Source organism: Leptonychotes weddellii, chromosome 5, assembly GCF_054177405.1.
Source record: "Leptonychotes weddellii isolate Sample4059 chromosome 5, ASM5417740v2, whole genome shotgun sequence".
NCBI lineage: Eukaryota > Metazoa > Chordata > Mammalia > Carnivora > Phocidae > Leptonychotes > Leptonychotes weddellii.
In genome coordinates, this window is record NC_138373.1 from 15,405,798 (window position 1) to 15,421,673 (window position 15,876).

The following is a 15,876-nucleotide window of genomic DNA, read 5'->3' on the forward strand; positions in this document are numbered from 1 at the left end:
TCCAGCGTCTTCCCCTCCCCACCCCCACCCCCACCCCTGCAGCGTCCTCCCCTGTTCCCTGCCCCCCAGCACTTGGGAGGGTGCCTGTGGCGCCACCTGCTGGTCACACTGCACACCCGGCCGGCCCGGGCACTTGTCCCTCTGCGGGGACTGCAGCGCGTCCCTGGGCTGGCGGCATGGGCTCTGCGGGAGCCGCCGGAGGGAGGCGTCCCCACAACCAGGGCAGAGCCCTTTCTTGGGGAAGGATCCGGGCGGGATCAAATGCTCCTCCACAAGAGGAGGCTGCATGGAAGCTCTGTGCTGGGGTCCTACTGCTCTTCCTGCCCCGAGGCTGACCCCAGCAGCCTGGTCTCGCTCTGAGTTGTGCTGTCTTCGTGCGGCCAGACGCTCGGCTCTGCTCAGGGCCGCGCTGGGGGCCGGGGGCTAACGGCTCCGGGTTGAACGAACAAGCAGGGGAGTCAGCCTGGCCAGCCCTGCTTCCGCCTGCCTGACCTGCATCCTCCCTCGAGAGGTAATTAACGTGTGCGGTACCAGATGCTCGTGGCCAAGGGCCTCTGGGGATAGCGGACAGCAAGCAAGGTTGTCCTGGGTGGGTACGTTCCTTCCCGTGGCTGTCCTTCGACCTTGTCCTAAATAACCATCCCACCTCTGAAACCTGGGCCCCTGCTGCCTCCCCTTCCCAAACCATTCCTCCAACTCAAGGCTTCAGTGACCTTGACCCCAACCACCCTCTCAACATCGACACCCACCCTTTCAGTTCAGTCTTGCCCTGTGTTCTAGGTGATTCACTCACCAGAAACCTCCCTCCTTAACTCCACCTCTCCCCTTCCCCGGGGGTGCGTAGCCCCCTCCCTTCTTAAACCAACTACCGCCCTCTCGGTCCGCCCAGGGGAGGTACAACCCACATGCTGACTTGATTCCATTTTAAACTCATGGCAACAAATCTCAAGGGAGACCTAGGGCCTCTGACTCTGCTTCTCCTGCTCGTGTGAGCTCTCGCTCAGAACAACCACGCACACCCCTCCTCCCAGCCTCCCACTTCTCCACCCACTTGCTCTCACCTCTGAGAGAAAATAGAAGCACACTGGGCAGGAGGCCCCCCTGCTTCCCAGCAGCCCAACTAGCAAACTACCAGCACCCAGGCTCCATCCTGCCTCCCGTTCCCCCTGGGCCCCGCTCCTCCCCTTGGGCTCTAGATGCCGGCGATCTCCCCCAAGTCCACTCCTCCTCCGTGGATCACCTTTCTGGGCCGCACCATCAACTTCCCCCTCTCCAGCTCCCTGTCCCGGGCAGGTGAGCAGCTCCTACGCTCCGGCCACGGAACCAGCACGCGGGCTCTCCCTCAGCCCTGTCTTCCCCCCACCCCTGCATCCCCCCTCTCCTCTCTTTCCTTTGCAGCCACGTTTCTTCGTTTCCATTCCTCACCTCTCCTTATCTTCTCAAGCCACTCCAGTTAGCTGCTGTCTCCACCCTTCCTGCCTGGAAACTGCTCTTATTGGTGTCCCCAGGGACGTCCCTGGCGCTAGAGCCCGCGCTCGGTGCTCCTCGTGCAGCCTGTCCCACCACTAGGCACCCATGCTGCCTCCTCCCCACCTCAGGGCCCACGCCTCCGTTTCCCTGGCCCCCTCCACTTCCTCTGCTCCGTCTACACCACAGGTCGCCCGGAACCCTGTCCTTTCTCGGTGACCATCTTGGCCAGTCCCACGGCTTTAGGGCATCTCTAGCCCACGGACTTCCAGTGCGGTTCTCCATCCCTGACCTCACCCCTGAGCTCTGGACTCCTTTCCAGCTGAGGACCTGATGGCTCCCCATAGCTCTCTAGTGGGTGGCCGGCACGGCCATATGACTTGTTCTAGCCAGTGAAATGCAAGGGGAAGGGACATCACTGTCCTCTTTTCCCTTTTCCATGGTGATGGGCAATGTTCCAAATAGAGGTGGGTCCCAGAGAGGGAAAGGGCAGGAAGCAGAACCACGGTTAGCCCCGTAGCAGGAGCGAGAATCTGCACTGGGATCTGGGGAGGAGGGTGTTACCATAGCATAATCTAGCCCACCCTGACCACTACGTGTACCCCCACGAGGTTATGGAATCTAGTAAGGTCATAGGGGAAGCTGTTCTTTATTTTTTAAAAGATTTTGAGAGCGACAGCATGAGCAGGGAGTGGGAGGGAAGGGAAGAGGGAGAGGGAGAAGCAAGCTCCCTGCTACACAGCGCTCCATCCCAGGACCCTGAAATCATGACCTGAGCCAAAGGCAGACGCTTAACCCATGGGCTGCCCAGATGCCCCTGGGAAACTGTTCTTTAAATTGTACGCATGTGGGGCACCTGAGTGGCTCAGTGGGTTAAGGTCTGCCTTTGGCTCATGTCATGATCTCAGGATCCTGGGATCGAGCCCCCGCGCTGGGCTTCCTGCTCAGTGGGGAGTCTGCTTCTCCTTCTCCCTCTCCCCCTCCTCCTGCTTGTGTGCTCTCTCTGTCAAATAAAATCTTTAAAAAAATAAAATGATAAAGCATACGCATGAGGACAGGCCCAGGACTGACTAGGATGAGGGAGACCAGATACACCTCAGTGATAGGAAGCAGGCTTTGCTGGCCACCAAGTGGGGCTCCAGCTCACCCCGGAGCCAGGTTCTAAGCCAGTCCCTTGGTACTAAATTTACCCTCGAAGGTCCCTTAAGTTGCCCGTGAAATACAGAACAGCATGATCCCTGGTGAAGTTCAACACAGCCCGTTTTTCTCCAGCACGGGAGTAACTGGCTTTTCTTTGGCTGAATGCCAGACAAGGTACTTGCTTTAAGAACCCCTTGCATAGGGGAACCTGGGTGGCTCAGTCGGTTAAGCCGCTGCCTTCGGCTCGGGTCATGATCCCAGGGTCCTGGGATCGAGCCCCGCATCGGGCTCCCTGCTCTGCGGGGAGCCTGCTTCTCCCTCTCCCTCTGCCTACTTGTTCTCTCTCTGTCAAATAAATAAATAAATAAAATCTTTAAAAAAAAAAAAAAGAACCCCTTGCATAAGAAAATCAGTGAAATCCTACTCAGCAGGTAACATGCTCTTTACTCAACCTGTTTCCTCTTCCTCCTCGGCCCACAGCTAACCTCTCTTTCCTAACCTCCCTTGTGGGAACAAGTGGCCACATTGATGAGTTGCAGCCCATGGAAGGTGGACGGGAGTAGTAGGTGTCAATTGCCCACCTTCCCATGAACACCAACCTCGGCAATCCTCCAGGCCCCCCCTCCTCTGCTTGCACCTTGCGAGCGAGCAGGGCGCTCTGGGGAGTCCTGTGTGGAAAATGGTGGAACCGTGAGATGTGAAGAGCCCGAGTCCCTGAATCTCTGCGTCAGGAGAGCTACTTCCCAGTCAGGAGCTCCTGATTAGGACTTCACATGAGTTAGAAATAAACCACTATCGTGGTTGAGCCGCTGTAGGCCTTGAGGTTTGTTCCAGCAGTCAGGTTCACCCGAGGGAACGGCGGGTTCTCGGGGCCCCGGCTGTGCCCTCCCGGAGCCAGGGCCCGCTGAGTGGAGCGAGCCAACGGAATGTCTTGCGTGGTGGTGATTCATTTAGTCTGAAAGCGTACGGATGAGATCCCCAAAGCTCTGGCAGCACCTTTATCTTAGTCCATTCAGGCTGCCGGAGCAAGACACCACAGGCCGGGGGGCTCGTAAAAACAGTCACGTCACAGTTCTGGAGTCCAAGATCGAGGCACCTGCATGGCCTTGTGCTGATGACAGCCCTCTTCCAGTTCAGAGCCCGCACCTTTGGCTTCGTCCCCACCTCGTGGAAGGGGCAAGAGAGCTCTCTGGAGCCTCTTTCGTGAAGGCACTAATCCCATTCTGGAAGGCTCACGACCTAAAGGCCCTCGTCTCCAAATGCTGTCACATCGGACATCAGGTTTCAACATAGGAATTTCGCGAGCACGCAAACACACAGACCATGGTAACATGTGGCTCCTCTATGTTCCTTAGATCTAATTCAGCCTAGACTCTCCCCATCGCCCTCCTCCAGGCCACTCGGCTCGCTCCTGGGCTCAGTCCAGCCGCTGGGCTCGGGACCCAAGGCAGAGGGAACCTCTGGTCCCTACCAGGGGAGGGTCCTCCAGGCTCAGGCATGTATTCTACTTGAGTGGAAGACACACTCTCTTGCCCACGTCTCCCCCTTGTTTAGATCATGGGCTTGCTGGGTTTATGTAAGTTAGAGACTCCTGGTGTCACTAGAAATGGTTAGGGCCGAAGAGCCAAGGAGGCAGGGCCGTGGGGCTTGAGCGAGGGCTCCGAGGACCCATCTGGCTGCAGGGGAGAGCAAGGTTCACAAAGGGTGAAGGGCAGTGGGGCACCCGAAGAACTTGGAGGGGCAGCTGGGCTCTGACTCATTAGCTTCCTGGAGTACCTCTGCCCCAGCCACCGCCCTGCTGCAAACCTTCCACTATGTCCCACAAGTGCCCCCCAAGAGCAGGAGCGGGCGGTTAACCAGCATTGTTCACGGGGCAGGACCTGGTTAATACCTATGCAATTCTGTGCCACCACTGAGCAGACGCCCCCGGGGACGGCCAATGTTAAGGGTGCAGGCTTTGGGGCCTCCTCCGAGGGAGGATGGGCACAATAGAAGGCTAGCCTGGGTGGGGGTGAAAGGAGGGAAGGAATGCACACAAAAAGCACTTGGAACTGTGGTCGCTCGTGAGAGCAGAGCACTACATACACAGAATGAGCTGTAAAATACGGAAACCTGAGTGCGCAGGCGTGAAGAGTTTATCTAGACAGACATAAAAGCAATGAGTAGCCGTGGTCACCTCTGGGGAGAAAGGAGAGCTGAAGGTGGCAGACCTCGTCACCCTTTTGTTATGCATACGATTCCGTATTTTTGCCATACGAATATTTTACCTATTATCTTGAAAGATCCTTCAGTGGCTCCATGTGGCCCTCAGGATAAGTCCAAATGCCCTACTGGACTCCTCAGGCGGCCCTGGCTGGCTTCGGCCTCGGCTCTCCAGCGCCCAACCCACAGCACTCAGTGTCCCAGGCACATCGATCCGTTTCCATTTCCTCACAACTGTTCTGGGTGATCTCTGACCTCCCCATTTTCCCTGCTGGGAATCAATCCTCTCTTGCACATTAACCGTTCCCGCCCCAATCCCTAGCAGCTTTCTAGACACCCACCTGCTTCAGCCACACCCAAGTGCTCCAGCACTTTTTTTCTCCCATCCTTCCCCTCCCCCCCACAAGCTTGGCCCAAACTGCATTATCATCTCCCCCATGGCTGGCTTGCGACCTCCAAGAGGACTGACCCAATCCCCTGGGCCTAGCACGGGAGCTGAGGCTCAATACCCAGCTGCTACATTTCAGCTCTCTGGGACACAAGGGCCTCTTGGCTAAGCTATTACAAGGACGAAATGAGTAACATCTGCAAAGAACCCCCAGCACAGGATCTGGCATATGGGAAGCTGAATATAGTCTTAAAAAGCAAGCTGGTGCCAGACAGCAGAGAAAGCTCAGATGGCAGGGCTAGCTGTTAGGGACAGATGCCCAGAACAAGGTCTACGACACAGTGAGTGCCCCAAAACTGCTTAAGACAGAACAGTGGTTCTCAACATTATGGGGAAGAATCAATCACCTGTTGTTTATTAAAATAGCAACTGGGCCCATCCCTAGGGATGCTAGCTCTCAAGGTCTGGCACAGGGTCCAAGCAGCTGAATTTTTAAGATATAATCCACAGGCGGGACGCCTGGGTGGCTCAGTCGGTTAAGCATCTGCCTTCAGCTTGGGTCATGATCCCAGGGTCCTGGGATCGAGCCCCGCGTCGGGCTCCCTGCTCAGCGGGGAGCGTGCTTCTCCCTCTGCCTGCTGCTCCCCCTGCTTGCGCTCTCTCGTTCTGACAAATAAAATCTTTAAAAAAATACTAATCCACAGGTGATCTAAGGACCCACTCTGAGAAACCAACTGATCTGTTCGTGAATTTTATTAAGCGGCTATGATATGCCAGGTTAAGGTTCATCTTCATTGTGGGGATACAGAAGGAACAAGAAGTGTCTGTGCCCTCAGGGAGTTTACATTCTGGTGAGGGTAGAAAATGTGAGGTATACAAAAAAATGGAGACAGCCAGTGACAATGTCGTAAAGAAGGTGGGCAAAGACAGGGCATCTTGGGTGGCAGGGAGGCCCTCTCTCTGAGGTCACAGTGGAATGACAGGGCAGAGCCGGTCAGGAAACAACTAGGAGAAAAGCATCCAGATGATCTTCCTTTTCCCCCCAGGTCCCCTCAACCAGGCCCTGGTCCAAGAGTATCTCAAAGGAAACCAAGTCCTGGAGAGTGAAGCCCTCTCCCCGCCTCACCACACCCCCTATTATGGAGGTTTTCAGAGCCAGGACTGGACACAGGAGACTGGGATGGGAAAGGATCTACACGCCCCCTTCTCTCCTGGCCGGGGTACCCCAGGCTTCCTGGGGCCAGGGGCACAGCTCTGACTCCCCGCCTTTTGAGAAACCTGGCCCCTACCCCATCTCCCTCACTCAAGTGTCCCTAAAGTCCCAGGCCAAGCCAGATCCCTGGGCTGAGCCAGCAGGTGCGACAATGCCGGGTCCTCAGGCCTCTTGGTGTCCCAGGAGCACTGCTCATATGGCCGGGGCCTCCCGAGGATCCTTCTTGATTTGAAGTCCAGGTCCTTGGGAATCCCAGGGGTGGGACTGGTCCTCAGGATTTCGGAGAACATGGCATCACCCAGGAAGGCGACCCCCCCTTCCCAGCAGGCGAGACAACACATTAGGAAGACGGGAGCCTGGGCCCTCGCAGGAGGGAGAGGGGAGCCGCACGGCCCAGCGAGACTCCCCAGGGCAGGTGGGCAGCCAGGGGCTGGAGGCTCCGGGGTCACTTCTTCCTGGCTCGGTCTGCCGCATCCAGGGCAGCCATGTTGCGGGCGGCTGTGACCAGGTGGACGACACTGATGAGAGACTTGAGCACCGCGATAGGGGCGGTGATCCAGAGGCCCACTCGGAAAAGACCCACAGAGCCAACTGTGGAAGGGAGCACGGGCGATAGAGACAATGGGATGCAGGTGAGGGAGAGGAGGCCCAGGAGTCTGTAGCCTCCAGGCCACCATCACTGCGGGTGGGCCAGAACGTCCTCCCACCCTCCCGCCAGCCCCTCGCCTCCTACCTAAAGGTCCCTCGGAGAAATGGAACAGGTAGAGAAGGCAGTAGAAGAGCTCATTTCCAGCACACAGGGTAAACAGGGCAGGCTGCACAGAGGGCAAAAGGGTCGCTTAAGCAGTGCCGCCCCTCCCCCCAGCTGAAGGACAGGGGCCAGAACCCTCTGCGGATGGGCAGCAGGGAGGAACCATACCGTACTGGGAAGTAGGAGTGCAGAGGTGAGGTGAGGGTGAAAGAGAAATCTCAGCATATTACTTCTCTCTTTAAAAATCCTTTCAGACGCTATCTGTGCTCCCAGAATAAAGCCCACATGGCCTAAGGCTTGTTGAAAACTGGCTCCGCGGGCCAATCTGGCTTCTCTCTCCCTCCCTCCCTTCTGCTGCCCTCCGTGTAAGTCACGCGGAGCCTCCCCACCGATCCTACCCTCCTTCATGCCTCAGCTTCCAGGCCTCTCTCCCCCGGAGTCTCCCCTGCGTTGGTGTGTCCCTCCTTGTGCTCATGCCTTCTCCTAACCTAGGACCAGGGCTCAGCCCAGGGCTTGGCATAAGGTGAGGGAATAAGGGGAGGGGGGGCGGGAAATGCTCACTCTGGAGGTGTAGTAGATGCGAAGCACCGGATTTCCAGACAGGTCAATCATCTTGTGACTTGCACTGCCTCGGACCACAGAACTTGGGGAGAAAGCAGGGGGAATCCATGAGCACTCCTTACCACTAAGGGCCATCGAATCCTCCCAGGTAGGTGCTGGGATTGCCTCTGCTGAACAGAGGAGACGGGGCACGAGATGGGGCTCAGCTAAGAACTGAGGTCTTGCCCAAAGTCACACAACTACCTAGCTGGTAATTACCCAGCAGAGTCAGGACTCAAACACGACATCCCAAAGCCCTCAGCCGTTATCTATTTGGAACTCTCGGACTATCCAACAGGACTTTTAGGGATTGCTTAATCCACCCGCGAACAGAGGCTTTGCCCAGGGTCCTTCAACAAAGCAGAGCTAAGAGGGCGACCTCCCAGGAAGTCTGAAGGCTTTCCAGACGCCCTCCATAGAGCCTCACCCCTCCCCACTGTAGTGTCTTCAGCCGGCCAGCACCCCCCGAACTGCAGACCTGTGGAGGTGCAACCAGTGACTGGCCATATCCAGGCTCATGCTGAGCTGGAAGAGAAGGGTGGCCCGTGGGTACAGCAGGGCCAGGTTGACCAGCAGACACATGGTGGAGCAGCGGTCCGTCAGCATGTCCAGCATGGCCCCAAACCGGGTCCCTGAAAAACGGGGGCTGTTAGGTGGGAAGGGGCCATCGGGGGCAGTGGGTCTGTGACAGGAACCATATTTGGCGTGTCATTCTGATGCAGAATCTAGAAGAAGATTGAAAATGTCCACCGTCCACTGCCTGGGGAGGAAAATAGGCTGTTGCTATCTGTGGGGTGTGAGGTCAAGGGGTAGGGGTCACTGAGAGAGGAAATGAGGGGGCATGGGGGCCGGAGAGGGGAATGAGAGAGCTAGCTCTGCGGCTCATCAATCCCAGAACCAAGGGTCCAGGGCTCCAGACAAGCAGACTTCAAGTTTTGGGGGAGGTCTTGCAGGTGGGTTTGGAGAACAGATTAAAAAATTAATCGGCCCTGCAGAAACCATCCTTCTTTCTTCTCCATTCTCCCTCTAAACATGGCTTCTGGAACCCCTATTCCTTGTGCCTGGCACACAGTAGCCCCCACCCCACAATAGCCCCCCAGGAAACACCTGTTGAACGGGTTTTTCTTCAGAGAGACCTCCAGCACTGCCATGTCCAGTCTTGCTACCCCACACCCTGTAAGTTCTTCTCAACAGCAAGCTTAAATCCCTTCTGCTACGAAAGTAGGCCATTCTGTTCTGCTTTCTACAGAGATGGGAAGGACGCGGCCCTCAGGTTCCTGAGTTCCCGCCCGCCCCCAGGTCCTGAGGAGGCAGGAAAAGGGGACAGAGGGTGGTTGGGCCTCAAGGCTGGCTGGGAGGAGGTCTGTCACCTTGATTAAGGGCTCGAGCAGCGTGTCCATCGAAAGCGTCCAGAAGTCCGCTGAGCAAGTAGAAGGAGGAGGCCGTGAGGGGGCAGCAGGGCATGAAGTAGAAAGAAACGATGGCGAAGACAATCCGGGCATAACCTTGGGATGGACGGGGTTAGACAGAGGGGGATCAGGGACCCTGCCCAAGCCCCCTCGCCCTCCCGCTCGGCCGGGAGCCCCGGGCAGCACTCACCGATGAGGTTAGGCACAAACAGGAAGATATTTTCACCTGGCATCGCGGCGGCCCCCTTGCCGCCCCGGGCCCGATCTGGAGGTGGTAACCGAGTCCCAGCCCCGCCGCGCGGCCTCACCCTCGGGCCCCGCGGATCGGCCGCGCCCACAGCGCGCAGGGCCCCGCCGTCCGCGCCCGGCCCCAGGTGTTAGAGCTCGCAGGCCGCGGGAGCATGGGCCGGCCCCGAGGTGCGTCGGGCGCAGGGGCGCGCACAGCCCGCCCTCCCTGGGGGCAGCCCCGCCCGCCTCCAGCGGCCGCCCCTGTCGCCCCAGCCGCGCCCGGGCGTGCAAAACTGGGGGGGTGGGGGGGGAGCTTAAGAATGGCTGCGGCCCCTTTAAGACCTGCCCGCTTCCTTTTCCTCCCTCCGCCCCTTTCCATCGGCGCGTACCAAAGCGCAGAGGGAGGAGGGGGGCAGAGAAGCCTCGGCGCCGAGCAGGGGGGAACCCAGAAGGAGAGGTCAAAAGAGAAAGAGGCCTCGATGACTGACTCTCCTTTCCTTTCTCCGGAGGGTATAGCTTCCTGGAGACAGGACAAGGGGAAAACATTCCGCCCCGGGTCTACGCGTCCCCGAGAGGCAAGGTTATTTAGTACAGCCCACAGTTTTTTTTTTCCTGCCCCGCCCCCTATCTCCGACCTCATTTGCTCTCGCCGGCTCCAGGCCGCGAGAGAGCGGCTAGAGAGGCTGGAGGGCGGCCGAGGGCGGGGTTGCTGCTTGCGCGCCCCTAGTGGTAGGAGGATTCGGCCCCAGGCACCACCCTATGTGATCTTCCCGGTTCTCAAGACTTCTGGCGCTGGGGTCACCATCCCCAAGGAGGGATCCAAAAGGAGGTGGAACGGAGACCAGAGGAGCAAATGGGACGTGCTGGGAAAATGCCCCCCCCACACACACACCCGGCCCCCGCCTTTGGTTCTAGAATCCCTAATATCCTGGCAACGGGGCTGCAGAACGTCCACAGACAGCAAGGTTTTTATAGCAACGGGTAGCTGCACCACCCCGGCTGCCCCTCTTTCCAGCCTTCCTCCCCAGCTCCTACCCCCCCGCCCCCCCCCCCGTCCCCTGAGACCTAAACAGCGGCTCTTTAGCCCTCCCTGTTTCCCTCCTGCCCAAGATTTCAACTCATCTGCCAGGTCGGGGGCAGTAAGCCAGCTGGTGCCTTGTCTTGGGAGGGGCCTCAGGTGGGAGGAAGGAGAGTGCTCCTGGGCCACCCCACTCCTTCCCCCAGGCAAAGATTTGTTTTTTCAGGGAGAGAACCGGACAGCAGGATGGTTCATCTAAAGGCCTTAAATCTGGCCCTTGAAGAATGGTGGTGGGATGGGTTTGGGGAAAGTGGGCTGGTTTCTCAGCCTAACACAGGTGTCACCTGTTTCCAGGGGGATGGCATCCACACCTACCAGGAATGAGGAGAAGAAGGGCAGCAGGATGTCCCAAGCTGCAACCCCCTCGGGTGGAGGTCTGGTGAGCATGGGAGTGAGCCGAAGTGAATGGAGAGCTCCTAGGTCAAGGGCACTGACACCTCCAGCCTTGAGACTCTAGTCTCAACCCTGAGCCCATAGCCCCCAGCACTTGGTCCTGAGGTTCTCAAAGACTGTCCCCCATTTCCGGTGCCTTCTCTGCCAAATCTCAAGAATCAGCCCTCCAATACCAGACTCAGACCTTAGACCCAGAGCTCCCAGCCTGGGAGCCCCCAGACTCAGGACTCCCATGTGGGAACTCCCAGGCTGAGCCCCTCTGATTTCCCCTTTTGCAGAAGGTTTCATTATCCAGATCTGAGGAATTCCTGACCCGGATCAGCACAGAACTCACCAATGAGGCCTTGTTTATTGCTGGCTGCCACATGAACTCTGTGCCCACCAAGGAAAAACAGACCCAGGATCGAGGGACTCAGATATCCAAACACGGTGACCCCCCCCACTCCAGGACCACTGTGTCCGGAGACCCTACCATACCCTGAGTTCCAGTCCCTAACCCCTCCCAACCACAGCTGACCTTTCCAACAATCTGTGCCCACCTCCCTGAACTCACAGCCAGCCCTTGGACTCCCACCCTCCAACTCACCTAGTACCCACTCCTCACTGCTGGCCAGGAACACCTCAGCACCTTTCTCCCTAGCCACGTCTCTTTCTGGCTATGGGGGCAATAATTTCTCTGACTTGGGCCTCTACTTCCAGTGTTCTTCAAGACCCGAGGCACTGATACCTGGTGAGTGAAGCTTCAAGGGAGAGGCCCTTTGTCCTGGGAGAAGGATGAGGAGCCTGGAGGGGAGAGAGTGAGGGTTTAACAACATCCTAGCAGGGTAGGGGAATTCTAAAACCGCGTAGTCTGATTCTCTTCTGCTCTGATCCTCGAATTCCGAATTCTCAGCCCTCCCCTTTCCCTCTGCCTTCTCTAGTTCTGACAGAAACCGTACCCGCACCAAGGCCCACCTCCTCCCATCCCCTCGTGACAAGGTATATACTGATTCCACGAATGACAAGGCCATTCAGTATTAACCAAACATTTAAAGTTCACAGGATATGCCAGTCCCGGTTTTAGGAGCTCGGGACCCAGAAATGAAGGATACAGTCTCTGCCCTGGAAGAGTTCACAGTTTAGCGTGGTGCCAGTCAAGTAGATGGTCAATTACAACATGATATGGATCAGTGCCTATAATAGAATTGGAAACAACGAGAAGAGTGCTTATCCCAGCCTTGGGCTAGGAAGGAAAGGAATCATGGAGCTTCCTGGTGGAGGTGACATCTAAAGAAAGAATCTTCCAGGAAAAAAATGGGTTGGTCAGGGTATTCCAAGTGGTAGGGCTCGTATGAGCAAAGACATGAGGTGAGTTTCAGCAGAGTGAATGGGAGTGTGTCTGTGTTCTTAGGGTGGGAGAGAAAGTGGGATCAGAGGGCAGTTTAGCTGCTGGAGTACAGAGGCGTGGTAGTCAGGGTCTACTCAGAGACCTCATGCGGGCGTGCCTTAAGATCAGGAGCCCCTGAAGAGATTTGAGCAAGGGAGGTTGTAATTTTAGATAGTCATTCCGGTGGTCAGTGGGGGGAGTGAGCTGGAAAGGGGAGATGAGAGGTGGAGGCCAGTTAGCAGTTATGCCAAGAGACTAAGCTGGTGAGGATCGGGTCCTGAATTGTCATAGTAATAGTAGAGATGAGAGGAGGGGCAGATATGAGAAATAAAGACCAGGAAAACTGAGTTTGGTCATTGAGTAGAAATGGTAGGGGAAAAAAAAAAAAAAAAAGGAAATCAGATGACCCGCCCCCACATTTCTGACTTCTGTAACTTAAGTCTGATGATGTCATGCTTCTGCTCTGAACTCCATGATAACGATAGTTCCCCGTTTCAGAGGAAAAGCCAAAGTCCTTCAGTGGCTTACAGGGCCTCTCGCCTCCCCCCACCCCACTGTCTCTCTGACCTCATTGCTTAGAACTGCTCACCTTGTCTCCCTCTGTTCTCAGCCATGCCAGCCTCCTCAGTCTTCCTGGAGCATGGCAGCCATGCTCCCACCTTTGGGCAGGTTGAGTTTCAGGTGCCTCTGGGAAGACCAGGTGGAAATACCATGTAGATAGTTGGAAAGCGGGCTTCAAAACTCACCAGGGATGTCTGGGCTGGTGATAGAAATTGGATTTAGGAGGGAGTCGGCAGTTGAAGGCTGTGTGGGGGTTATGCAGAGTAAGCAGGAAGAGGGCGCTGAGGCTGGAGTCCGGAAGAATCTCTCCATGTGAGGAGTTGGTGGAGGAGAAGAGAGGGGGTCATGAGGAAGGCAGAGAAGGAGCTGACCGCAGATGTTTATTGAGTGTCCAGTATGTGCCGGGTCCACCAGGTCTTATGGATGGTCAGTTTTCTGGGGCTGCTACTTCCAGTGTTCATGACCAAGACCAGTGGCACAATTCTTAACCTCAGGGAGCTGGCCTTCTAGTGCCTTTGGGACATTTGAACTTTCCCAATTGGGCTTTGGTGTTAGAAGCAGCTTGAAGTAGCAGGAGAGCCCTGGGCCTTAACAGCTAATCTGCTCTCAACCTGATAGTTAGCCTTGTGCAAGTTGCTTCCTTTCTCCCCATATGTCAAATGGGGACCTTGGACAAGATGCTCTGTAAGGACCCTACCTGCCCGTACAGTGGTTTCCTGTTCCTTCCCAAATGGCACTTGATTGAGAATTTCATCCTGAGCCAATACCCTCTCATCCTCTGGGCAGCACCCCATGGTCCCAAGAGACTTTCCCTTCCTCATCCTCAAGAACATGGAAGCCTACAGATCTTTGAACTGCTCCTCGAATTATAGGTCATTGTAGGTGGGCAAAATATTGAGTCGGGGAATGGGTGAGCGGATGAGCCAATGCAGAAGGTAGGCCAATGGATGAATGGATAAATGGATGGACAAATCCACTGAACGTTTATTAGGCACTGTGTATGTACCAGCACTGCTGTAGGGGCTGGAGGATAGAAGTGAGCAAGGTAGACTCCCTTGCTTTTGAGAAGTTTAAATGGGGGCTGAGTTATTAGGTGGAAGAGGGCTGAGTGGGTGGACAGGTGAATGCGGGAGAGATGGACAGGCAGACGGATGAATAGAATGTGTGCATGGGTAGAATGATGAGTAGATGTGTGGGTGGATAAATACGTGCATGGATGGATGGTGGGTGCATGGGTGGGGAAAAATGGGGAATGGTGGGTGGATAGAGAGATGAGTGGGGGATAGGGGTTGGATGGAGAGGTGAGGGATAGAAGGAGAACATAGGAGCGTTGGGTCCAAAGAATCAGAAGGCTCTTTTTCTTTTCTAGGGAGCTGGGCTTAGCAGCTTGACATCTGGAGGATGACCGCACCCTTCTCTGGTGCTGCTCTTGACCTCTCACGCTCTCTCCCATTGTGTCCTTCTAGAACATGCGTCAGACCTCCTCATTCACAAGTCACTAACACTTCGGTTTGCTGGGGACTCCTGGTCATAAGCAGCAGCACACTTGAAGCCTCCCAGGTGTTCTGGAACCATCTCACACCTTTCCACCCGCAGCTGGCAAAGACATCACCAGAAATCAAAGGCTTTAATAAAAAGAGAGAGGTCCTTCCCTCTTCCCAACCCAGGCCAGGCTCTGGAGTGGCTTCTCTGGGGTGGAGATGTGAGAGGGTGGCCCTTTCCTCTTTCTTTCCTTTTTTCTTTCTTTTTCTTTCTTTCTTTCTTTCTTTCTTTCTTCCTCTTTTCTTCTTCTTCTTCTTTTCTTCTTCTTCTTTCTTCTTCTTCTTCTTCTTCCTCTTCTTTCTTCTTCTTCTTTTCATTTCTTCTTCTTCTTTTTTTTCCTTGCCAGATATGTGGGCATATGGGTGAAATGGCATATACCATGTTACTGGAATGGCTTTAATTCGGGCAGTTAACAACCTGTTTTCTGTCAGCCTTTTGGCGGAGATGAGTTCACGGATCTGAACCCAGCCTCCTAGCCACACTCCAGCACCTTAATGTCTAGGCCTTCGGCATCTGAGAGGGTCCACCCTTGCTTCTGAGGAGCCACCTCCAGGCTCCGGGGCCTCATGCATGGGGAACATGTCACCCCCATTGCTCGCCAGAAGGGAATGCAGCCACCTTGGTGGAGTTTGCATTTAAATCTGAATCTGGTCGCTTATTCGAGCCTCCTGAGGAAGTCTGTTCACATCTCTGAGCCTCAGTTTTCTTATCTGAGAAATGGGAATAATTATCCCTGTCTTGCAGGCTCCTTGTAGAGGTTGAAAACAGAACGCATACAAAGTGCTTAGCACCATGCCCAGCACAGAAGAAAGGCCCAGAAATGCAGGCTATTATAAGGATCAGTTTGCATCGTGTTCTAAAATTCAGCCTCCTCTGAGTATTTCAGTGTCCTTTTGAGTGTCCTAAAAATGCTTAATTATATTTAAATATAAAATTTGAATTAAGTGAAATTCACTTAATTTGGAGACTCTTTAGACAAATGAGCTATAAATTCCTTATAATGTTCAAAAGCGGATACGCTGGAGAAGGAGCCCGACAGGGTACAAAACAAGCTCATTCTTTATGAAATGCTACAAATTTGACCATTACTTAGTAGACATGTAACAGCAGATAAAGTGCCAAAAAGACTGGGGGGAAAAATGGTACGTACACTTGGATAGATAAAACATTCTCAAAAAGAGCGTGCGTGTTAGGTGAACCGGTCATGAAACGGAGAGCTGTTTGCGTCCTACCAAGCAGTGAGGGAGGGAGGCTCCGGCCACACAGGGGAGGCAGCTACTGTCAGCTGCTATCTTCAGGCTAAAAGAGCCTAGAAGCATCAAGCACGGGGGTAGAGACACCTGAGGCCCAGAGGGGGCTCATCATCCACACAGGCTGAGCCAAAAGCCAGGCGTTTTGACCCCAGGCCAGCCCCCTTGACATTGCCCTGTGCCCCGTCTTGGAGCTCCATCAATTTCCCAAATTGTTCCCTTTTCCCCAGGCTTCTCTCCAGCCCAGCCGTGACCCACCTTCCCACACCCCACCAGCCCAGTTACAAA

General features: G+C 55.4%; 2 protein-coding genes across 3 annotated transcripts; one reads left to right on the forward strand and one right to left on the reverse strand.

Moving 5' to 3' along the window:
* Nucleotides 1-5,932: 5,932 nt before the first annotated feature.
* CDIPT (CDP-diacylglycerol--inositol 3-phosphatidyltransferase) lies at nucleotides 5,933-9,697 on the reverse strand. Of its 2 annotated transcripts, XM_006737994.3 has the most exons (6): nucleotides 9,361-9,693; nucleotides 9,132-9,266; nucleotides 8,240-8,393; nucleotides 7,723-7,804; nucleotides 7,144-7,225; nucleotides 5,933-7,001 (listed from the first exon to the last, which is right to left on the reverse strand). In XM_006737994.3, the coding sequence occupies exons 1-6, from the start codon at nucleotides 9,401-9,403 to the stop codon at nucleotides 6,856-6,858; spliced, it is 642 nt and encodes a 213-aa protein (XP_006738057.1). In that variant the 5' UTR covers nucleotides 9,404-9,693; the 3' UTR covers nucleotides 5,933-6,855. The 2 variants fall into 2 exon arrangements, with proteins under 2 accessions (XP_006738057.1, XP_081675868.1); XM_081819742.1 differs by lacking the exon at nucleotides 7,144-7,225 and having other exon boundaries at nucleotides 9,361-9,697.
* Nucleotides 9,698-10,519: 822 nt separating this feature from the next.
* On the forward strand, nucleotides 10,520-14,462 carry LOC115942573 (putative protein T-ENOL). The gene is made up of 5 exons (XM_031033207.2): nucleotides 10,520-10,855; nucleotides 11,148-11,298; nucleotides 11,569-11,599; nucleotides 11,790-11,847; nucleotides 14,263-14,462. Exons 1-5 carry the CDS (start codon nucleotides 10,712-10,714, stop codon nucleotides 14,296-14,298), a joined length of 420 nt encoding a protein of 139 aa, XP_030889067.2. The 5' UTR covers nucleotides 10,520-10,711; the 3' UTR covers nucleotides 14,299-14,462.
* The last annotated feature ends 1,414 nt before the right edge of the window (nucleotides 14,463-15,876 follow it).